General features: G+C 46.6%; 3 protein-coding genes across 3 annotated transcripts; all 3 read right to left on the reverse strand.

Annotated features, from left to right (window-relative positions):
* Positions 1–1,419: 1,419 nt before the first annotated feature.
* Positions 1,420–6,837, reverse strand: LOC123146096 (glutathione reductase, cytosolic). Its single transcript, XM_044565682.1, has 16 exons — positions 6,506–6,837; positions 6,316–6,380; positions 6,156–6,225; positions 5,840–5,911; positions 5,540–5,743; positions 5,138–5,211; positions 4,955–5,038; positions 4,034–4,121; positions 3,863–3,944; positions 3,356–3,429; positions 2,825–2,932; positions 2,644–2,708; positions 2,240–2,353; positions 2,017–2,116; positions 1,853–1,906; positions 1,420–1,755 (listed from the first exon to the last, which is right to left on the reverse strand). Exons 1-16 carry the CDS (start codon positions 6,644–6,646, stop codon positions 1,660–1,662), a joined length of 1,491 nt encoding a protein of 496 aa, XP_044421617.1. The 5' UTR covers positions 6,647–6,837; the 3' UTR covers positions 1,420–1,659.
* A 5,889-nt stretch (positions 6,838–12,726) lies between these two features.
* Positions 12,727–15,308, reverse strand: LOC123146097 (F-box protein PP2-B11). Its single transcript, XM_044565683.1, has 3 exons — positions 14,852–15,308; positions 14,648–14,766; positions 12,727–13,528 (listed from the first exon to the last, which is right to left on the reverse strand). The coding sequence occupies exons 1-3, from the start codon at positions 15,125–15,127 to the stop codon at positions 13,000–13,002; spliced, it is 924 nt and encodes a 307-aa protein (XP_044421618.1). The 5' UTR covers positions 15,128–15,308; the 3' UTR covers positions 12,727–12,999.
* A 5,753-nt stretch (positions 15,309–21,061) lies between these two features.
* Positions 21,062–23,316, reverse strand: LOC123146099 (putative F-box protein PP2-B12). The gene is made up of 3 exons (XM_044565684.1): positions 22,860–23,316; positions 22,658–22,770; positions 21,062–21,755 (listed from the first exon to the last, which is right to left on the reverse strand). The coding sequence occupies exons 1-3, from the start codon at positions 23,178–23,180 to the stop codon at positions 21,248–21,250; spliced, it is 942 nt and encodes a 313-aa protein (XP_044421619.1). The 5' UTR covers positions 23,181–23,316; the 3' UTR covers positions 21,062–21,247.
* Between the last annotated feature and the right edge of the window lie 150 nt (positions 23,317–23,466).

A 23,466-nucleotide genomic window follows, 5' to 3' on the forward strand; every position in this document is an offset into this window, starting at 1 on the left:
CTTTTATTCAAAGAACATCCCTAGAAATTTGGTATTGCAAATCGGGTCCAGCGCATCTGTAGATGACCGTTGGATTTCAGATCCAATGGCCGAGAAGCTCTTGGAGCACCTAAACTAGCACCTGATATTTTCCTCGGTTGATGGGCTCGGGCGGTGAGGCGGAGGAGCGGGATTGGGCGGTGTGGCTCCGGCATGCACTGGGGCAGAGGCAGAGGCAGGCAGGCGCGCATTGATGCGCAGCCTCGGTCGCAGCCGGGAGAGCCGAGCCGACCCGAGGTCAGCATGACTCTGCAATGCTGCTGCCGCTGCCGCTCAAGGTAATCTTCTGCTCCGTTGCAGGTGGAATTGAAGGCGGCACCAATGATCGGTCGGTTGTAGAGTAAGGCTGGCCATAATGGGGGTAACATAAGTAGTATCATGTACTTGAAACTCGCAAACATGCTTATGTGGCAGGCAATTAAAGAAGAGAGAGATGGTTATAGTAACATAGGTAGATACCGTAACATAATAAATGTGGTGCTACTATGTGTCATGCATGGCAATAAATGAGACCACCTATGATACTAATCTATGATACTCCCTCCGTCCGAAAATACTTGTCATCAAAATAGACGAAAATGGATGTATCTAGAACTAAATACATCTAGATATATCCCCTTTTATTCACTTTGATGACAAGTATTTTCGGACGGAGGGAGTACTATGCACTATAGAGGTAGTAACATAGACATGTTACTAGTCTAAGTTACTTCCCACTATGACCAGCCTAAGAATTTGTGCCCAGCGAGAAGGTTTTGGTCTACTTTTATGCATATACGTACAGGGAGAGGGACAGCGAGAAAACACGAGGGACTATTGTGGTGCTACTACTACTCCTACTGAGGACCATTTCCATGAACTAATAGTAAGCCTTGTGTGGAACAAGGGGGTGCGAAAAATCTGTACATTTTCTACCCGAATAGCAAAACTTGCACTAGTGCAGCAGTGCTGATGGCACAGGATTGGATGGATGGCTGGTGTGGATATGTGACCCTGGCAGGCACTGGAGCGGCCTCGCAGAGAAATTGGACTGTCACTTTTCATTCTCTTTTTTTTAGAATTAACTCTTTCGTTCATGTCAACTTCCTTTTAGTACCCGCCATTCTTTCTAAACAGGGCCTCATCATGCTGCCTGCGGGTTTTTTTATTGAGCAACTGCTGGCCTGTGGGTTGTACCTATCTACCTCAGCAGCTTTGTAGGGCCCAGGCCTGCAGGCCAAGGCCCAGACAGAGCCAACTTGAACAAACAGCAAAACTTGGACAGTTTCTCAAAAAAAAAAAACTTGGAGACAGGAACCTGAAGGCACATGAGCAGCCTATAATATTCAGGGACTGCCATGACATACCCCTCAAAAAAAGGTACTGGCATGACATGCAGGCTAAATGGGGAAGTATTTCAACTTCAAGGGCTTATTTGGGTTGGAAATCATGACAATACCCACGATTTCTGTACAAACTGTTCCACACAAACTTATTTCTACCATCAAATACACCGTATCACCCTTTCAGGTCAAATGCCAAGCGCAGCAGGGCTCGCGAACTGAAACAAGCATCTACGTGTACACAGTTCCCTTCGCCACACCGGTATAATTTTGGTCCAAAACATTGCACGGATCTTGCTTACAAGTTCGTCTTCGGCTTGGATGGCGGGCTCACGCGCCTGGTCAAGGTCCGCATCGTCACAAACTCCTCCGCGGCAGAAGGGTGGATCCCGACCTGCAAAGCCAGCCAACGTGGTACCATTGTTATAACCTGAAAAAACAATGAGACCCGAAACTCTGTCGTAATGTGGTGGCAATCTCTTTCAACTTACGGTGCTGTCGAAGGTCGCCTTGGTAGCTCCAGCCTTGAGCGCAACAGCAATGCCCTGCATTTTGTGTCGTTTACAAGCTCAGGTATAGAATACATCGAATGGATAACAGCAAAAAAAAAATCATCTTAATAAAAAGAGCACGGGAATTCCACAAATGCTTATACCTGCATAATTTCAGCTGCATCTGGTCCACACATGGCTGCACCAAGTACCTTATCGGTCTCAGCATCAACCACCAGTTTCATGGTAGACTTCTCCACGCGTCTTTAAGATAAGAACAAATGCAAAATCAGAAACCTTCCCCACGAGAACAAGGAACTTAGTATCAAACAGAATGTTGATAGAGTGCAGTGGTGCACAAACCAGTGAAAACACTGAGATGCTTACTTGGATATGCTGTTCTTCATTGGGTTGAAACTTGATGTGTAAATAAGAAGATCATTCTTGGTTTCCGCCAAAGCCTCTTGTTCGCTCAGACCGACGACAGATAGTGGTGGGATGCTAATTTGACAAAAACATATTCTCACACTATAACACTGAGGGGATGATAGTGCAATAAAGTAGCACATTTCAGAAAACACAGAAGCTAGTGGTAGTCTAGCAGAGGTTTTCAGGGGTAAATGACAGCACGTTTCATTGACACAAAAGGAGCTATCCTGTCATTCTACTCTCTCACTGTAGTGACACGAACAAAGTTCGGAACCACATGTTTCTCAGAGAAAAGCTTGAAACTAATTGCTAAACCTAAGTATAAACTAAGTAATTTCAACTAAATTAAGGTAACTACTTACCAGAAAACAGCACAAGGTACATCTTTATAATCAGGCTTAACTGTCTGGCCACCAAACACAGTTTTCTGCAACGAAAAAGATAGGGAAGAATAAATAGTGCTGATTTAAAAAACAAAGACTACAAGCAGAACGACCAGAACAAGTTACTGCGAAGGGATTACAAACAACAGTTATCACTTACAGCGAAGCAAGTAGCCTCCATCAGAGCAACAGGTGTTAGGTTAATCCGATTTGTTACATCACCCACGGCCCATATACTTGGAACTGATGTACGGGAGTATTCATCAACCTAAACAGACATGATGCCAAAATTAACAACTATATTATTCAGGGTGCCGAAACTATATACTATCCAGAAATTAATAGCAAATCCAGTGCATAATGTGGACACAGACCCAATCAACCTAAACAGACGTGAAGTCAAAATTAACAAATCGTATTTTCAGAATGCCTGAAGCACACAATGCATAAATTAATAGCATAACTGAAGTGCAGAATACGGACACAGACCCAAGTTCACAGGTGGGTTTGTCAGGGTAGAGAGAGAAATATGAGAAGTAAATATCGTTTCAGATTGCCAAGAGTATACAATGCAGAAATTAATGGCAAGCCCAGTGCATAATATGGACACAGACCCGAGTTCACAAGTGGGTTTGTCAGGGCAGAAACAGAAATATGAGAAGTAAATTTCAAATAAAGAAAGAAGATAGACCTTGATGGCTCCTATTTGATCAACCTCAACACCAACAGCTTCCAAGTTCAGCCTATTGGAGTTCGGCGCACGACCTGCACAAGTTAAAAACCAGGCATAAGAATAATTCTGAACTTGCATATTCAATGCAAAATAAAATTTACGATAAATATTACTCCCTCCGTCCCATAATATAAGAACGTTTTTCAAACTGTTTTAGCTTGGAAAACGTTCTTCTATTATGGGACAGAGGGAGTACATTCTAAACAGAGCAAGGAAACCAGTAGTGTCTGATTCTTCCACATCCAACCACAACAGATTAATACGTGACAAACAAATAAGTGGATAGGTATCTTTTTAAAATATAAATCAGTACAAGTTTCAGAATACAGTATAATTTTTTGCTCTACAGACACAAGTAACCAGGAGGTGTCGGGTTGTCCCTTTATTGATTGCATGATGTGAACAATGCTTAAATGGAACAGATAAACTTAGTCTCAAAACAAACAAACAAAACATGGTAATTACCTGTAGCAAAAAGAACAACATCTGCAATGAGCTCATCCCCTTTATCTGTCACAACTTTAATGCCATCGGCCGTTTTACTCAACTGGTTAACATGAATGAAATTGGTCAAAACAAACTCCAGCCTGAACACGAGGAATGCAAACTGAACTTCATAAATTTAGCATAAATCACCTCAGTCAAATTGGTCCCCGGATGCAATCTGATTCCCCTTCCCTCAAGGTTACTTGCAACAACTGTTCTCATCTCATCATCAAAACCTCTGCAAGTGGCAGTGTAATGTTACATTCACCTTTCAGTCGAATACTAATTTTTAGAGAATTCCACAATGTGAAATACATAGAAATTTAAAATGCTAAATGCCAATGACAGAATTTCCATTTTACGCGGACTTGTTGTCAAATTCTGAATAGGGTAAAGGGTCAGGCTCTACTAGAGTCTGCAACAACCTGGGCAACCACTGGCATGAAGAAGTCCAAACGTCACGCTGGAGGGGATTGGGGGGTAGAACATAGGCTTCGGATGATGAATAAGGGAGATAATAGATTGATAAGCTGTTCTCTTATTGCCACTGATTATGGGTACATATGTTGTCCCTTATATAGGATAGGAGGACTACTTGACCCCTAAGTAACAACTTAAATGATACCAATCCGATCTCTAACTCGAATCTTATCTCTTTCCTATTTAAACAATTATCTTTTATATTTAGGTACTGTCTAATGCAGTCGTGCACATAACAGGCTTCAAACTTTTTGAACAATGTCAGTCACTACTTTGGAAAAGCTAAAAATCACACCATCCGCTTTTCAGTATAATGCAAAACCACACAAACATATTGCTTGGGTGGAGTCTTACTTTCATTTGCAGAGTGGAACATCATGATGGCCAAGGAAACTAGGCAGAGTACCAGAAGAAAATAAGTGACGCTTCGGTAAGAAAAAATGGATACTAGCAACTTCAAGCACATGATAGTGTGACACGACATCTCCAACCACACAAACTACATGAAAATGCTTCTGAATTGTGCAGTATATAATTTGGGTAAATGACCAGAAATTTTGTGCAGTCTCCGTGTTGACAGCACCTACATACCTTAGAGGAAGCTCTTTCCTATAAAATAGATCTACTTCAGCACCCAACCCTTTCCAGATTGAAGCAAATTCAACAGCAATATATCTGCAATGACGCGCCAGAGGAAAAAAGTTGGTTAGGAAGAATTGGTAATAAAAATAATAACAGTATGTCAGAATGTATCACATAAATCTAGAAACATACCCGCCACCAAGAATCAAGGCGCGTTTCGGTAGCTCCTCCAAACTTAAAGCCTCATCTGAAGTAATAGCCAGCTCCTGTAATTGAATATCCCCATTGGTGTAGGTCAGAATGATCAAGAGGAATACAGAAAACAGTGAAATGTAATACTTTGCTTCCTTAATAACCCAAAGGCAGGTGAAAGATGACTAACTAAGTGTGTTCCAAACTGAAAGAGTTATTCATGTGAAGCACTAAGGCAATAGAATCACAATGAGTAAATCACATTCACATGGGAGAAAACTAAAACATTCTGAAAGCAGACACGGGCAGAGGAACACCCAAGGAGCTAAGGAAACATGTTAGCACTAACATCACCCAGTAATACAAGTAACATAAAAATTTCTCAAGGGGAACTTCCCAAACCTTTCCAGGAATGTTGACCAGAGTTGCCCGGCTACCAGTTGCAATCAATATGTGCTTGGTCGTGTGCCTTTGCTTTGAACCGTCTGGTTGGGTGACTTCGACAGTATGAGCATCAACTATACTTCCTGCCCCTTCAATCATGGTCACACCAGAACCACCAAGGATTCTCTTGTACACTCCATTTAATCTCACAATCTCTTGAGTCTGCAGGACAAAGAATCATGATCTTGGGTCACAGGCACCTATACTAGTGCCCAGTATGAACAATGAATGTGCTAAGCCAAGGTGTATGTGCCTGACCTTGTTTTCCAGCAACTTTTTCCAGTTGTAGTTGATGTCCCCGTTGATCTCCCACCCGAATTGCTTGGCGTCCTGCACTCGTAACACACGGGTTATGAAAATGAGCACACCAGAACACTGCTCCCAATGCAGATTACAAGCTGTAGAATAAAAGAAGTATAGGATTTACAATAGTTGGGTACAGCTTAAGGGTGGAGGTTGTGCAGCAAGCAACAGTCTGACAGTTTGGTCAACCGGGAAGGAATAATGTTTATTTTTTAACATAATACTCCTACTTGACAGGACAACAACAGCTAGCTTGCATAAGGCCACTTACATCGAATTCCCCCCGGAAAGATGCCCCGTAGACGAGTATCTTCTTCGGGACGCAGCCACGTATCACGCACCTAAAATGCAGCGAGCACGCGTAGATAGATTCAGAAGGTAATTCCAGCAACATAAGTGCAGAGAAGGGAAGTAATCGGGATTGTGCTTACGTTCCGCCGTGGCCTCCCAGCCACTCGGAGCTGATGGGGTGGAACGGGAGCTCGCAGATCGCAACCTGCACGAAAATCACCTCAGAATTTCAACCAACCGAATCTCCGCTCAATAGTTCCAATTTCCTGATAAACCGCAGGATGTTGGGGGGTGGGGAGGGGAAACAAGCAGGCGGAGGGGGGCGCAGACCTTGGCCCCGAAGCCGGCGGCTGTGCGGGAGCCGCGGACGCCGCCGCTGCCGGCGCCGATGACGAAGAGGTCGTAGTCGTAGCTCCCGCCGTCGTCGGCGACGACGGGCGCCTCCCCGTCCTTGAGCATCTTCCGCGCCATGGCCTGCACAAAACCCTAGGTCGACGGCCGGGGTAGATTGATCCCGGAGCAGAGGAGAGCAGGTGGGGGCGGCTACGCTGGCTGCTACGGGATTAGAGGATGGACGGATTGGAAACTTGTCCCCTCCGGCTTAAATTCGTTTCCTGATGGGAGACGTGGAGCCGACCCACTTCGCGTCGCTCGCCACCGGTCCTCCACGGCTCCACGAGACTTTACAATTTTCAGAGCATCAGACACCACTTATATTAGCCAAACTAGCATCTCAACTTCTGAACCGAGTGCCTAATCGCGCGTGTTTACATCAGCAGTGACAAGTCTCAGGAGAGAGGCATCAGCAGTGACATAGCCATCCTCTTGGATCTCCTGTGGAGGTGACGTGTTCAGGCGGGCGGTCAAGTGAAGAACCACGACTGCATTTTGAAAAAACAACCATACATATTGAAAAAACTCTTTTTTTTCTCGAATACGCACGAGCGTGCGTACTATCTATTAAAGGGGGGAAACAAGGGGGAAGAGCCCCTCCACGTTGGAGTTACAAATATGCAAACCCAACTCCACCGATACATACGCAAATCTACCTACTCGCGTTAGCCCACACGAATAACGCACCCAGGAAGGGGGCTACGTCCCCTTTGATGAGGCCGGCCTGCTTCCACATCCTCCCTTCGGCTTCTATCCTACTGATTACAAGTTGCAGGGATGGCTGGACCCCATCGAATACAATCGCGTTCCGGTGTTTCCAAACCTCCCATAGAACCAGGATCACTAACGCTCTGGCATCCTTCCCGGCATGTCCTATGCCTGTCTTGCTGTGGCACCAATCCTGAAGCCTCTCGCCCCTCGCCGGCACCCAGTCAGCCTTGCCTAGGGCACCGCAAACCGTCGTCCAAACCTGCCACGTGAACACGCAATCCATGAGAAGATGGTTTATCGTTTCCTCTCCCTGATCGCAGTACGGGCACGCCTCCTGGTGATCAAGGCCCCTCCGGGCCAGGCGGTCTGAAGTCCAGCACCTGTTTCGTAGGGCTAGCCAAGCGAAGAAGCGACATTGTAGGGGGGCTTTGGACTTCCACGTGAAAGTTGCTGTTGGGGCCACCTCTCGGCCCCAGAACTTCGCTGCGTAAGCTGATTTGGTCGAGTGTCGGCCGTCTTGCTCCCAAGCCCAAGTGATAGTATCTTCCTGGCCCTCATGAAGAACTTCCCCGGAGACCGCATTCCAGAGAGTGAAGTAGTCCCGAAGCAAGTTTTGGTCAAGGTCAGGCCCTAAGTCTGTAGCCCATGCATTCTCTTCGAGTGCTTGATGTACTGTTCGCGTGGCGCGCACCTTGCGCCTGACTCGGCTATATAAGTTTGGCGCAAGCTCCTGAATCCGTTGTCCCTGCAGCCATCTGTCTTCCCAAAATAACGTGTTCCGCCCGTTTCCGATTTTCGACATGGAAGCGGCTCTATACAGTTGCCATGATTCCTTTGGTACCGAGATGTTGAATTCCGCCCATGACCTGGTTGGGTCCGATCTTTGTAGCCATGGCCACCTCGACTGCATTGCCGTATTTAGCCAGCCAAGGTTCGGGATTCCGAGGCCTCCTGCCCACATAGGTGTGCAAATTGTCTCCCAAGCGACAGCACACTTTCCACCACTTGCTTCAGCCTTGGCGTACCATAGGAAGCCCCTACAGACTTTGTTCATCGCTGCGATCATTTTTTGTGGAATGTCCAGCGCAAGCATGGCGTGGAGCGGGATCGCGCACAGGACAGCTTTCACTGGGAGGAGGCGCCCACTTTTTGGCATGGTGGCTGCCTTCCATCTTGGCAAGGCCGCGGCCAGCTGGTCCACGAGTCCCGAAAGCTGAACTACAGATTGCTTGCGGATGGTGAGTGGCAATCCTAGGTACTTGCAAGGAAAGATACCAATCGGGCATCGAATTGTCGTAGTCACTCTCTCCCAGGTGGCTGGCGTGCAGCGGATTGGGAAAGCCGCGCTTTTTGTTGAGGTTGACATGCAGTCCAGAAGCATCACCAAAAATCTGAAGAAGTGCCGCACACGCCTGTAAGTCTTGGTCGAATGGCTTGAGAAAAATCATGACGTCGTCAGCGAACATCGAAAGGCGATGCTTCATCCCTCTTCTTGCTAGCGGGGCTAGAATTCCACGTGAGGTGGCCAGCTCAAAAATTCGTTGCAGCGGTTCCATGACTAGAATGAAGAGCATCAGAGAGGGGGGGGGGCGCCTTGCCTCAAACCCTTGTTGTTGAAGATTGGTCGTCCCGGGGCGCCATTCACCATAATCCTCGTGGATGATGTGGACAACAGTCCGCAAACCCACACGAGCCATCTAGGGCCAAAACCCATGGTCCGCAGCACTTCTAAGAGAAAGGGCCAATGAACCGAATCGAATGCTTTGGAGATATCAAGCTTTAGCATTACTGCTTCCTCTTTGAGTGCGTGAAGGCGACGGGCCGTGCATTGCACGAGCATGAAGTTATCATGGATTGATCTACCCTTCACGAATGCACTTCATAGGTTTACAAGGTTCACAAGGTTTTACAACGCGGTAGACGCACCCATAAACATCCATAGAAGCTATGCTAGCTACTGTTCACATCAAAGAGTCCATCATAGTTGCCTCTAATGAGTCCGGCCATCTTCCATGCTCTTCCTTCCGCCTCAATTTGTCGTATCATCACAATTGCCGGTGGAGTAGCCCCATCAAAGACCACGGCATTTCTATGCTTCCACGGTGTCCACAAGTCAAGCGCTAACAAAGTTCTCACATCTTTGGCGTCCATGTTACGATGGCATGCATTGCACCATTCAACAATGGAGCTGCTAGTAGTGGGTATCCACACCGGATGACCAGGGGCGGTGATGACCGTTGTACAAACTGTCCTCACCAGGACGAAGGAGGGGAGAATATGGTTGATGGTCTCCTGATGCTGATCACAAAGTGGACACTATGCTTGGTGTGGTAGGCCACGGCTCACCAAGCGATCCAATGTTCAGCATCTATTCCTTGCCACAAGCCATGAAAAGAACCTGCATTAAAGGGGCACTATGAATTTCCATGAGGTTTCCGCATATGGAGCAAGGACCACCCACTCAGGACCGCTCTTGCAAAGCTGACATAAACCGCAGTTGAACCACCCTCTTCTCTCCAAACAGGTAGCCTTCCAAATTGTATTCTTGAGGACGGGCCAAGCGAAGTATTTGCACTTGGGAGGTGCCCAATTGCCCCCAAACTGCCAGCACCATGACGGTGTCGGTCGTCCCATGGAAATGAGCCTCGTAGGTGTTCACTAACGGTCAGTTTCCAAACAATGTCGTCGGCGATGTCATCACGAAGCTACACTTGTTCCAGACTTGCCCAAAGGGCACGAAATTGGTTGATTGAGAGGCAGCGAGCCATGTCAATCTTCCCGAGCACGCCAGCAAAGTCATGCAAAGCGTCCCGCGCGATGAGGCTCGTGCCAGTGGAGATGTCAGAAATCAGGGGCACATCATCGCTAGCCTTAGCCTTGTCTGCAAGAAGCCACGACGAGTTCCAAAGCTTGGTGATCCGGCCATCGCCCAACATAGCGGCGTAGAAGAGGTCCATTCCACCTTGTTGCAAGGCGTCCATAATAGAACCTAGGCCCGATCAAGCTCCCTCCATTCGGACCATGGCCAAGGCAATCGGAGCGCCCGCACGTCCAAAATCCACAAGCCTCCGTACTTCCCCGCCCTATAGACCAGCATCAAGCTCACCTTGCATTGACCATCGGAAATCTTGTCAGATCCCGCACAAAGAAAGACACGCTCAAACTTCTCCAAAACCATATATTTCAATTGGCATGATTTGTTGTTTTTTATCGTCATCTTGAATCACGTTAATGACTAAAGGAAGGAGGTTGGCCAGTTGAGGAAACATATAATCAATTATTATTTTTGCGGAAGAAAATATATAATCAAGTTTTTTCGAGAAAATTGTCTATCTATTCATCTTCAATCATGGCAGTACAACGAACCCTCAAAATAGTAAAAACTACATCCAATTTCTATTATTTCTGGTATTCGTTGTACTGCCATGATTGAAGATGAATAGATCGGTAATTTTCTCACAAAATAAAAATAAAAACTACATCCAGATCCGTAGACCACCTAGCGATGACTATAAACACTGAAGCGAGCCGAAAGGCGCCCGTCGTCACGGCTCCTCCCTCGCCGGAGCCGGACAAAACTTGTTGTAGTAGACAATTGAGAAGTCGTCGTCCTAAGGCCCCATAGCACCAGCGCAGTAGAACATCAACCGTCACCGATTAAGAGTCGGGTAAATCGGAAGGATCCAACATAAAGACACATGAACGTATACAAAGTACGAACAGATCCGAGAAAATCCAACAAAGACAGATCCGCCAGAGACACACCTCCACACGCCCATCGATGATGCTAGATACACCACTCAGACGGGGACTAGACGGGGAGAACATTATTCCGTCTTTAGGGAGTCGCCGCCGTCTTGTCTTCTCGAGCAGGACACAAATCCTAACAAAACTCGAAGGAACATATGAAAACAGAGCCCTCCCGCCGGCAAGGGCCGGGATCCACCGCGCCGCCTGACGCTAAGGCCACCGGAGACGAGGCGGATTGGCAGAAGACAGAGGAACCCGAGGCTTTTCTCAAGGGAAGGGAACGTGGCTGACTAAAATATAATCAAGTTGTTGTGCCATGTCTCAATCCACACCCACAACAACATTGAAATAATTCTATTGTAAGTATTTTTTTTTGCGAGTAATTCTATTGTAAGTCTATGGTTTCTGCACATCAAATTCTAGTCAGTATAAAGTTGAGTCACTTATTTTGAGACAGAGGGAGTATGTTGTAGAATTGAAAAGGCCTGTAGTATTTTTTGCAAGGCACTTTTCTTGTGCGTGTTACTAGTTTTTTTTTTTTTTGACTACACGCGTAGACTTGCACACACTTTTCCAAGAAAAAGCATGTCACCAAAATGGCTGCGAGACGCAGGCTGCTCCGCGTGTTCGCCGCCGTGTTCAGTGAATCTAGACGTCTACCTGGCTACACAAAAACGCATTTTTTTCGCCTCTCTTGTTTTCAGACAAGGTGGTTGGTGGAGGCAGGCTCGAGAAGTGGAGACGGATGAGCGATGGACCCATGTGGGCATGTCGCCCGATCGATCACTCGATGCACCAACACACACACACACACAGAGAACAATCTTGTACCGCTGGTGTTTGCTCCACCTTGCCGTGCTGCGGCCCAGTTCTGTGCGGCAACACAAGCTCGTTCGTCTGGGAAGATGGATGGTGGAGTGCTGGTTGGGTGAGATAAAGGAGGTTGGAGATGGGCGGTGAACAACGATGGGGCGGTGGCGCAGTTGGCTAGCGCGTAGGTCTCATAGCTAAAACATGCGAGTGATCCTGAGGTCGAGAGTTCGAGCCTCTCTCAGCCCATTCCTTTTTTCCTTTTTTTTTGCCTTTCTGCAACTTTTCTTTTCTTCACTTCAGTTGAAACATCAATTTTATGTTCTTCTAATCTTCACACTGTCGGCCAGAAGAAATAGAAACCATCTTCCTGCAGGAACTCCCCTTTCCTTGACATGGTTTTTCCTCAAAGGCTTGTTCTTCTTTTAAATCCAATTTCCATTTTATCTTCTTCTAATATTCACAGTCGGCCGCAGGAAAATAGAAGAACTAAATGCTCGCAGCCAGGGCAAAGAAGAGAGTGACAGGAGATTCTGTATTACAAAGGTCTTTCCTGGCTCTTGCCAAAGAATGAAAGCTATCAACACCACCTGATCTTTCCCAGAAGAGCAGTGCATGACCCCCCTTTTTTTTTGCGGGAAAGCAGTGCATGACCTTTCTAACATGTAACATCTATTCTTACAGATACGCAAGCCTTTAGCATATTCTCAGAAAAAAACAAAGGCATCCAGATGTGAGTGGAAAGGTATGGCATTTTGGCACCTTATCTATCTCTGTACAGACGTACAAAAGAACCTTTTGTGCATTGCCGACAAGAGGAAGCATATGCAAAGCACAAAGCAGCCACAAGCCACAAGGATCTCAACAGCGTAACCAGATGCCAAGTAGCCACTAGACACAAGGATCTCACATAACCAGATGCTGCAAAGCTGCTAAACCAAAGGCCTACAACGGCAGCCACTGCCTCTAGTTACACTTTCCAAACCAAATGTCTGTCACTCATAACTCATCTGCGCAGCATAGTCTGTACAAGAAATTGCGCGCAGAATTTGCAGCAAAAGGATAAGTGTTCAAAAACACACACATTACAGAAGACATGCTTTTCGTTATTCATTTACTTTTGACCCGGGCGGGTTGAATGAATCCTGGGAGCGCCTCGCTCAGCCTGATTTCTTATGTCTGATCTCGATGCCCTGCACGATGAGGCCGCTCTTCCACCTCCCACTTTTGGTCTCCGTCAGGCTGATGGACACCTCGCCGTCGTCGCCCCCCTCGTTCAAGAACTCGCCCAGCTCCAGCTCCAGCCACCCGTCGGCTCTTTTCTGAGGGAACGTGACATTCTCTTTGTGAGATACTACGCGCCGGTCCGTCAGCGCCCGATAGTACTCGTCGTCGTCGTCCTCATCCTCATCCTCCTCCTCCTCATCGTCCTCCTCATCCTCCTCCTCCACGTACTCGTACTCGTCCTCGTCCCCGTCGTCAGCTTGTAGGCAAACCTTGCGGGTCAAGTTGGTTGCTCCGGAACTGACCGATGCCTCCTGGACAGGAAAATTCAGCCCATAGGAATTTTCGTCCATCTTGAAGACCATGTAGGCTGCATAGGTTGTGCCTTGGGAGAGCATCTTGCCATGTATCTTCCCATGGATCTCGAACCAGCAAACATTCACGAGTTCAGCACCTTCGGAGAACCTGTCGCGAACATATGGTTACAACTTGTAAAGAAGACGAAAACCAATCAACAACATGAGTTGAACTGAAACTGAATACTCAAAAGTCTACAGTGAACAAGGTACACCGTAGAGTTGTATTCTTTCTGCAAAGTGTCATTTATGGCTATAGTTGTAAAGGGCGTGCGCTTTGCTTTTGAAAGTAATGAAAATAAAAGCAAATGCTTATGTGTGAAGCAACAAGGACTTATCATGTACGGCTGTACTCTGATTTCAAACTGAGAGCTGACTGCGATTTAATCTCTTTCAAATAAATGAAGGATCATCGGAAACCGATTTCAAGCATTATTCCAAAATTTGCTAGTCAGGAACCATGTCGAAATCCCCATTCTGGGTTTTCATCCACAGGGTAGTTTAGTCATCCATCCTACAACTTACACTGCTGCTGATTGCACCAATTAATCCCGAAATGAATTGCAATCGAGTGAGATCACAATGCAACAGCAACATCAAATCAAATGCAGTTGCAGTCAGATAAGAATAAGATAACAGCATAGAAACAGTCAGATAAGAAAAAGATAACAGCACAGAAACATTCACAGCACAAAATACTCGAGTGTGAGTCAGTCACATCCTTTACACAAAGTGTGATCTATGCTGCCTATAGTTCATATAAACAAAGTTGAAAAGGCCCTTGGCTTTTGAAAGTAAGGAATATAAAACTAGCACCAAGTTCGCTTATGTGTGAAGTAACCAGGACTTTGGAATGTAGAGCATTATTCCGGTATCCAAATGAATCTGACTTCAACCTAGTCCGTTTCAAACAGTTTCAAGATGACCAAAAACTGATTTCAAGCATTGTGCTTGTTCTAAAACTTGCTACTACCCGGGAACTATGCCGAAATCCCATTTCTGGGTTTCGGGTTTTGGTTGACAGGACCATCCTACCAGTTACACTGTTGCAGGTTGCAGGAATTAACCTGGTCAAATTAATTGCAATCGAAATGGTGCGACCGCGAAGCAACAGCACAATCAAATCGAATGCAATTGCAATTAGATAAGAGTGCCATCACCAGGCAGCAACATTCAGATTCAGACACACAAGCTATATGGATGTATGGATATGGAAGAGCGAACGAACCTAGAGTCCTCGAGTGGGATCCAGGTCCAGTACTCGGGCGTGTTCCCCCACACGATGAAGAGGTTCCTGGCGGACAGCATGTAGCACTTGGCGCCGGTCTCCCTGTCCAGCCAGACGCTCTGCGGGCGCGCGCACGACCACCAATTTTGATTAGCGATCGGCCGAGGAACCTAGGGGGATTGGGGTCAGCGTGCAGGTACGTACCACGAGCTTGTCCTGGAGGAGGGCGGGGCCGGCGGAGAGGCGGAGGAAGAGCTCCTTCTTGGACGAGGGCGGGGCGGGGGCCGGCGGCTCCCCGTCGGCGAGCGGCGGGAGGCCGCCGGGGGGCAGGAAGCCGGCCCAGACGTCGTCGGAGTCGGCCGCGGCGCGGAAGGCCGGGGAGACGGCGGCTGCGCGGCAGGCGTCGCGCGGGGTCGTGCGGGCCAGCGCCGCCGACAGGAGCTCCTCCGGCAGGCGCGCGATCTCGCAGGCCTCCTCCATGGGTTCCTCCGTCCGTCCGCCGGCCGGCCGGTGTCTTCTGGTCCGAGAGTTGCGACTTGTTTGGGGATCGCAGTCCCCACGGATTTGTTCGGGTGTGGGTGTGGAGAACGCGGCCGGAGGCTTAGCGACGAAGCACGACGGAGAAGCAGCGGTTTGATTGTGGACTAATTTGGGATTAATTTGGCACTACGTGGCGAAGACTCTCTTCGCATACGTTTGGCTCGTCTAGGTCAACGCAACGTACACGAGACCAGAGAATATCACATGAAAATCAAGTTTTTTTTAAAGAAAACTTTGTAAATACCATGTTTGAATGTTTTGAAGAAAAAAAATCTGAAAACAATGCAATGATGTTAAGAGGGCCATGTTCTATTGCCATGCGAAATTTCAAGTTCAAGCACAATACCATTTACGAGCTTTGAAAGAACAAATTCAGCAATGAACGCTGGTGTTTACCATCAGACACTGTTCAATGATGATTTTGGTCTTTTCATACCGCACTAATGATAATGTGTTTAAAGCTGAGTATTTCACATGCTAGTACAACGTCATACTTTTAACATCCCATATTTTTTTTATTTCTTTTGAAACTTTAAAACATCATTTTTATGTGGTTTTCATTGGTTTCCGTCGAAACTTGGTTCCAACGTGGTATTCTCTCCAGCGTCCACGTCGCCGTCCAACTCTCCGTGGTTGTAAAATTTGTCAGCCATCTCCAACCAACCGGTGGTCTCTTCGAATGGGTGGAATTCTAGTCGAGTTGGCTCGGCTCGTTACAGCTCATTACAATAACACGTGAGCTCGGCTTGACTCGTTAATGTAACGAGTTCAGAGTCAAATTCGGCTCGACTCGTGTAACTCGAGAGGTAGCTCGTTTAACTCATTATAGGCGTCAATAGCAATATTGATATTAGGTATGCAATTAATCTACGAAAATATATTTACAGAGACATACATTTCTCCACCAATCTTGTGATTTTCGAGTTGGTTAAAATTAGTCACCAAAATTGAGTTGAGCCGAGTCACGAGCTACTCCTTTATCTTGTGATTTTCGAGTTAAAATTCCATCCCTAGCTCTGGGCCACCAGGGAAGAACCGCATTGCCGTTGATAAGAAGAAAAACCGTACAATATAAGGGCAACTTCAACGGGGATCATCAAACCATCTTAACATTTGGAACATTTTTTTCCATCCAACGTGGTGCCTCAAACGTCTGTGGACGCGTTCGGGCTTTCAGAATCCCACAAACCGGTCACCACTCGTGAAAGGTTTGAGGGAGTCCGGACCTCCGCCACGTAGGCCTCCGACACCTCGGCCTACCCAAATCCTCTCTTTTGGACCCCTTTACCCTCACCCCGTCCCTCCCCCTTGCTTTATATCCGCGCCATTCCATTTGAACATCGTAGCTCTACCACCTCGGCTGTCGCACATGCCTTGTTGAACGTTCGCTGCCCCACCCACGTGCCTGTCCGCCTTGAACTACGACACCATTGATCACCCCCATACTCGTCCATAGCCAGGTATCCTCCGCCCCTGTCAACACCGTCCATGGTGGACACCACGCCCGGCAAAGTATTCGGTTGGTCAGTAGTGCGGACTTTGTTGGCATGAAGCAAGGGGGCGCGTTTTTTTTGGCAAAATATGCATTCTTGGTTTCATGAGCAAAATCACTCCGCTTCCTACAACTTGCATATGATCTATGATCATAATGTGAAGTCTATCTCATTTGTGGTAAACTATCTCAAACTCCGTCATGAAGTATTGAGGTGCGATCGCACGGGTGGAAAGAAGGTGGCCACCGGGTGCGTGAATCATGGAGATTGTAGGTTTTGCTCTTGTTGTTCAACATGATGGCCAATTCATTGAATAACACTCAATGTTGTAACTTGATGATCATGTTATTGCATAGCCCGCACATCCTCCTACCGCGCATATCGCCGCCCCCGCAAACTCCCGCAGCCGTTAGCCGCCGAGCCGCCCTTCGCCGCGGGAGCCGCTCGCCGCTGGTCGCCCTCTGCCCGTTGACGGATGTGAGGGCGGTCCTCTTCTACCTCCCCCGAGCGAACAACCATGCTAGGGATTCCCCGCGCGCCGTCGCCCTCAAATCCTCTACTTCCCCATGATCCGAACCTTACCCCCGCGGAATTGCAGGTACAACAGCGACACTGGAGCGCGAGATGGAGGGCTGCGGATGAAGTGTCGTCATGCGACGTGCAGCAGGCGATGAGGTGTGGACAAGCGACCAGGGGGGCGGAGTAAAAGGGATTGGAGGAAGACATGGTGCTGGAGAGGTCCTATACGATATTGTGAAGAAGACATTGCGGCCGCCGGGATGGTTTGGCTGCCACGGCGAGGTTGCACATCGGGCGTCGACGTTCGAACAGAGTGGGGGGTGGGAAGCTGGTGCAAAGACTGCGCCCAAGAGGTCGTCGTCAAGATAAAGTTCTGAGATATCTTGATTCCACGTAGGTAATTCAGATCCAGCTACATGCAGCAGCACGCAACTTGCTGCCAACCAAGTCATCACTGTGTAGTTGGCTGATATGGAGGCCAGCAGGTGCTTCCTTTTCTATACTATACAAACCTCATATGTGTCCCCATGGAATTTGGGCGCCCCCAAACTTGGAACATGCCAAGATGATGTCCCCCTTATCCATCACATTTCTTGATTTTGTGTGTTAGCTAACCAGATATGAATAGATCTTGGTGGAAACGAATGAAACTATTTCACAGCTGTTTTAGTTGACGTACTACATAGTATTTCTACTTCCATCAACTGTTCTGTCCTTGTACTATTTTTTTGTTGTATACTACTACCGTGAGCTGGTACTCCCTCCGTTCCTAAATATTTGTCTTTTTAGAGATCTCAAATGGTTACCACATACGGATGTATATAGACATATTTCAGAGTATAGATTCACTCATTTTGCTCCGTATGTAGTCACTTGCTGAAATCTCTAGAAAGACAAATATTTAGGAACGGAGGGAGTATTTGGTACTCTCTCCGTTCCAAATTACTACCACGACGAGTAATTTGGAACGGAGGGAGTACTATAGTGAGTTGTTGTGAAATCGCCCAATTTTTTTGTTAATCTAGGCAGTCAAAATACCTTCAGTGTGCACACTTGTCAAACCATTTTTTAACCGAACTTGTACAAGCATCAGATCTAGGATATTTCGAGTCTTTTAGCAAACAAAAAATACATGGGAATAGTTTGATGTGTTGTTGTACCAATCCGAGTATGATTTTTTGAATTTTGCAAGGTTCAGTACATATTTTATTTTATTTCCCACCTCCTTTTGTATGGACGGTGTGTGTGTGGCATTTAAATAATGATTATGTGAAATTAATAAACATTGCGAGGCATGGATGGTTTTGATCATTAATTAAAAAGTATGGTCAAGCTTGATCTTTTCGAATATGTAGTTGCCTAGCGCGACGGTCCGAGGAGATTGCGAATACATGCCGCCTTTCCCCCAGCTTATAAATCTTACTACTGGTATTCGTCCACCACCACCTGATCTTTATCTGAATTTGAAAACTTGATGTAACATATGTTCTTATTTTCTTTGCAACTCCCAAACTAGAACCCAAGGGCAAGTAATTTTTATTTTTGAATGAACGAAGAGGGAAACTATGTCTTAAAATATTCCATTAGGTTCATGGGAAGATTATAGAGATGTTCTCCCTCTGTTTTGCTTATTGGTTTACTTGCTTATAGTACATAGTTTATTTTCACCTGCTCGCTTATTTACCTGTATATTCGTTCCATCTGTTAATTTTAACTTATTCTCTTGAGTGCTACAGAAGAGGTATATCTGCAGAGCTTAAGAACAAACAATTATTTCGTTGGAGCACACTGACAATGTATTGAAAAGGGCCGAACAGTCAACCAGGTATGCTGTTGTATGCCTTGTGCCATATGGTTAACAAAGTAACTTATGCCATTTATTACCTTAATCCTGTCATACGACAGTCTTATTTTCTGGTCATGGAACGAGAGATTGCACTGCTTATACATGACATCTTGCAAGCCATGCAAATTTTTATTGACATGTTTTATAAATTGGTTATAGGTAGTTGCAATTTTCAGTGACGTATTCTAAAGATATTTGGATTGCACTCTTGCTACTTATTGATTTTAAGTTTATAGTAATGTCCACCCATCATGTTAAATCAATTTCTCTGGTGCTAAATCAATCCCAAATAAGCATTTCTGTCCTATTACACTGCCCATTTGTAAATTTTTATTGACGTATTCTAAATATGATTGTTATCCCCATTTGTAAACTGTTGACATTTCTGTCCTATTACACTGCCCTATTACATGTACAGCGGAAGACTTCTCTTTTTGATTGACTCTGGATCTAAAGAAGCATGTAGAGGAATCTGGTGGTCCACCTTGCAGCTACCAATGGGCTACCCGATTTTATCCATGTGTTGGACTTGATGATATTTGATGATTTGAACCTTGCACCGGCAGGGTTTCCACAACACTATGTATGATCTAAACAATGGTTGAAAATATTTATTGAAGCATTTGTTTCAAACAAAAAAATGTTGTGTTGAAAGATATTTGTAATATTTTAGTGTGTGATATATTTTAGATAGTACTACTTCAATATTGTGTGCTTGACTGTTATTGCAGTTAACAAAATATTTAAAAATTTAGCGAAAATGTACAACATCCAATTATATAACGTAGTTATTAGCATTTATAGTGGTTATTAAAATTAATATTTGTCAAGACGTGCGTTTCACGTGCACGTTTACTAGTTGTACCAAACAGCGGAGGGCAAATCCTTCACATTGATGCATTGTTGGATGAAGCTCAAGGGGCATACCGTCTGGATGAATGCCGTCGTCTATGGATAGTGACTCAAATATGGTTGAATTTGGGATCGATGAATTTGAATAACTTGTTGAACATCCGGTCATAACAAATATAATATATATATATTTAAACTATTGTACTTGAATATTTGCATGCTATTTTGATGAATTGTGCTATTTATATAATTATTTTTAGTGCTTCGGACATAGCAAAAAAAAGGCGACCATTTGATGCATAGGGTTGAATGGCCGCCCCCCACTATCCGATGTCCGCGAACGCGTCCATGGACATTTCGTGTGTCCGATTTGATGATCTATATTGGAGTTTCCCTAACCTGTTATTACTTTCCACGCTGAATTTCGGATGCACAATGCCACCAGCCAAGAGAAGTCTAGCCTTGTAGCTTGCCGCGGATTTCCATTCAGGTAACACCCGGGAGTTGAGCGACTTCTGATGCGATTTTGTAGAAAACCGTTTCCTACAGGCACTCTCATTTCTTTCACATAAAATTTCCTCACATGCCAACTCCTTGGCAAGCCTTGTTCATTTGAATCAATCAATTTTATGTTCCTTTCCTTCACATACTTTTACCCTCAAAAGGCTTGTGCTTCTTTTTGAATCCAATTTTATCTTCTTCTAATCTTCATCATTCACAGAAGGCCGAAGAAGAAAGCTAGATGCTCGCAGCCAGGGCAAAGAAGAGTGAGTGACACGAGATTCTGTTACAAAGATCTTTCCTGACTCTTATTAAGAACGAAAGCTATCAACACCACCTGATCTTTCCAGAAAAAAGCAGTGCATGAACTTTCTAACATGTAACATCTATTCTTACAGATACGCATGCCTTTAGCATATTCTCAGGAAAAAAAGGCATCCAGATGTGAGTGAGAATGCATGGCATTTTGGCACCTTATCTATCTCTCTGCAGATACACAAAAGAACCTTTTGTGCATTGCCGACAAGAGGAAGCATATGCAAAGCAGCCACAGGCCACAAGGATCTCAACATAACCAGATGCCAAGCAGCCACTAGACACAAGGATCTCAACCTAACCAGATGCAAAGCTGCTAAACCAAAGCGCCACCAACGTCTGAATCAATTTATCGTATAACAAACCAAATGTCTGTCACTCATGAGTCATCTGTAGTTCTGTACAAGAAGTTGTGCGCAGAATTAGCAGCAAAAGGAGAAGTGTTCAAAAACACACATTACAGAAGATATGCTTTTCCTTATTATTCATTTGCTTTGACCCGGGCGAGTGGAATGAATCCTGGGAGCGCCCCGCTCAGCCCGATTTCTTACGTCTGATCTCGATGCCCTGCACGATGAGGCCGCTCTTCCACTTCCCGCTTTTGGTCTCCGTCAGGCTGATGGACACCTCGCCGTCGTCGCCCCCCTCGTTGAGGAACTCACCCAGCTCCAGCTCCATCCACCCATCGGCTCTTCTCTGAGGGAGCGTGACATTCTCTTCGTGAACTATGCGCCGGTTCGTCAGCGACCGATAGTACTCGTCGACGTCCTCGTCCTCCTCGTCGTACTCATCGTCGTCGCCCTCGTCGTAATGCGTGTTCTCGTCCGCCTCGCCAGCTTGTAGGCAAACCTCGCGGGTCAAGTTGGTTGCTCCGGAACTGACCGATGCCTCCTGAGCAGGAAAATTCAGCCCGTAGTAATAATCGGCCATCTTGAAGACCATGTAGGCGGCATAGGTTGTGTCTTGGGAGAGCATCTTGCTATGTATCTTCCCGTGGATCTCGAACCAGCAAACATCCACGAGTTCAGCACCTTCGGAGAACCTGTCGCAAACATATGGTTACAACTTGTCAAGAAGACGAAGACATTGAAGATCAACAAAAACCGATTTCAAGTATTATTCCAAAATTTGCTAGTCAGGAGCCATGTCGAAATCCCCATTCTGGGCTTTTATCCACAGGGTAATTTAATCTACCATCCTACAACTTACACTGCTGTGGATTGCACCAATTAACCCCGAAATGAATTGAAATCGAGTTAGATCACAATGCAACGGCAAAATCAAATCAAATGCAATTGCAGGCAGGTAAGGATAAGATAACAGCATAGAAACAGTCAGATAAGAACAAGATAATATCACAGAAACATTCACAGCACAGAATACTCAAAGAACTCTAGTGTGAACAAGGAGTCACATCCTTTACACAAAGTGTGGTCTATGTGCTGCCTATAGTTCATATTTAAACAAATTTGAAAAGGCCCTTAGCTTTTTTGAAAGTAAGGAATATAAAACTAGCACCAATTTCGCTTATGTGTGAAGTAACCGGGACTTTGGAATGTAGAGCATTAGTCCGGTATCCAAATGAAAGTGACATCAAAACTGGGTCCCTTTGAAACAGTTTCAAGACCACCAACATTTCAACTGATTTCAAGCATTGTGCTTATTCTAAAACTTGCTACCCAGGAACTATGCCGAAATCCCCTTCCTGGGTTTTGGTTCACACTTCACAGGACCATCTTACCAGTTACTACACTGCTGCAGGCTGCGCGAATTAACATGGTCAGATTAATTGCAATCGAAATGGTGCCACCACGAAGCAACGACACAGTAAAATCAAATGCAATTGCAATTACTCCTAGTTAAGAAAGGCATCACCAGGCAGCAACGTTCAGACACACAAGCTATATAAAAGTCTATGGATATGGAAAGGAAGAGCGAACGGACCTGGAGTCCTCGAGTGGGATCCAGGCCCAGTGCGTGTCCACCCACACGATGGACAGCTTCCTGGCGGACAGCATGTAGCACTTGGCGCCGGTCTCCCTGTCCAGCCACACGCTCTGCGGGCGCGCGGACAACCAAGTTGGTCAGCGATCGGCCGAGGATGAATCTGTTGGAGGAGTTTGGGGGATGGCGTGCAGGCACGTACCATGAGCTTGTCCTGGAGGAGGGCGGGGCCGGCGGAGAGGCGGAGGAAGAGCTCCTTCTTGGAGGAGGGCAGGGCGGGGCCCTGTGGCTCCCCGTCGGCGAGCGGCGGGAGGCCGCCGGGGGGCAGGAAGGCTGCCCAGACGGCGTCGGAGCCCGCCGCGGCGCGGAAGGCCGGGGAGACGGCGGCTGCGCGGCAGGCGTCGCGCGGGGTCGTGCGGGCCAGCGCCGCCGAGAGGAGCTCCTCCGGCAGGCGCGCGATCTCGCACGCGCCCTCCATTGGCTCCTCCGCCCGCCGGCCGGCCGGTGTCCTCTGGTCCGACATTCGTCGTCGGAGGAGGGGAGTGCGAGGGAGTTGCGATTGGTTCGCCACGGATTTGATTCTTTTGTGTGTTCGGGTGTGGGTGTGCAGAATGCGGCCGGAGGTTTAGCGACGGAGCACGTCGGAGCGGCGGGTTGAATGTGGATTAATATTTTGGGGCGAAGCAACAGACGGCAGGTGGGGGACGACAGTTGGAGGAGGGCCGCTTGCGGTGGCCTCGTGGGCGGCACTACGTGGTGAAGACTCTCTTCACATACGTACGTGTGGTTTGTCTTAAGTCAACGCAACG

This window comes from Triticum aestivum, chromosome 6D (genome assembly GCF_018294505.1).
Source record: "Triticum aestivum cultivar Chinese Spring chromosome 6D, IWGSC CS RefSeq v2.1, whole genome shotgun sequence".
Lineage (NCBI taxonomy): Eukaryota > Viridiplantae > Streptophyta > Magnoliopsida > Poales > Poaceae > Triticum > Triticum aestivum.

Excerpts from the sequence above, each read along its gene's own strand:
- LOC123146099 (XM_044565684.1), bottom strand. The coding sequence starts at position 23,180 with ATGTCGGACCAGAGGACACCGGCCGGCCGGCGGGCGGAGGAGCCAATG. Across the intron at positions 22,771-22,859 it reads TCCTCCAGGACAAGCTCATG|AGCGTGTGGCTGGACAGGGA; the intron begins GTACGTGCCTGC and ends GCGCGCCCGCAG. Across the intron at positions 21,756-22,657 it reads ATCCCACTCGAGGACTCCAG|GTTCTCCGAAGGTGCTGAAC; the intron begins GTCCGTTCGCTC and ends TGTTTGCGACAG.
- LOC123146096 (XM_044565682.1), bottom strand. The coding sequence starts at position 6,646 with ATGGCGCGGAAGATGCTCAAGGACGGGGAGGCGCCCGTCGTCGCCGAC. Across the intron at positions 3,945-4,033 it reads CGGGGACCAATTTGACTGAG|TTGAGTAAAACGGCCGATGG; the intron begins GTGATTTATGCT and ends CATGTTAACCAG. Across the intron at positions 1,756-1,852 it reads AGGCGACCTTCGACAGCACC|GTCGGGATCCACCCTTCTGC; the intron begins GTAAGTTGAAAG and ends CTGGCTTTGCAG.
- LOC123146097 (XM_044565683.1), bottom strand. The coding sequence starts at position 15,127 with ATGGAGGAGGCCTGCGAGATCGCGCGCCTGCCGGAGGAGCTCCTGTCG. Across the intron at positions 14,767-14,851 it reads TCCTCCAGGACAAGCTCGTG|AGCGTCTGGCTGGACAGGGA; the intron begins GTACGTACCTGC and ends GCGCGCCCGCAG. Across the intron at positions 13,529-14,647 it reads ATCCCACTCGAGGACTCTAG|GTTCTCCGAAGGTGCTGAAC; the intron begins GTTCGTTCGCTC and ends TGTTCGCGACAG.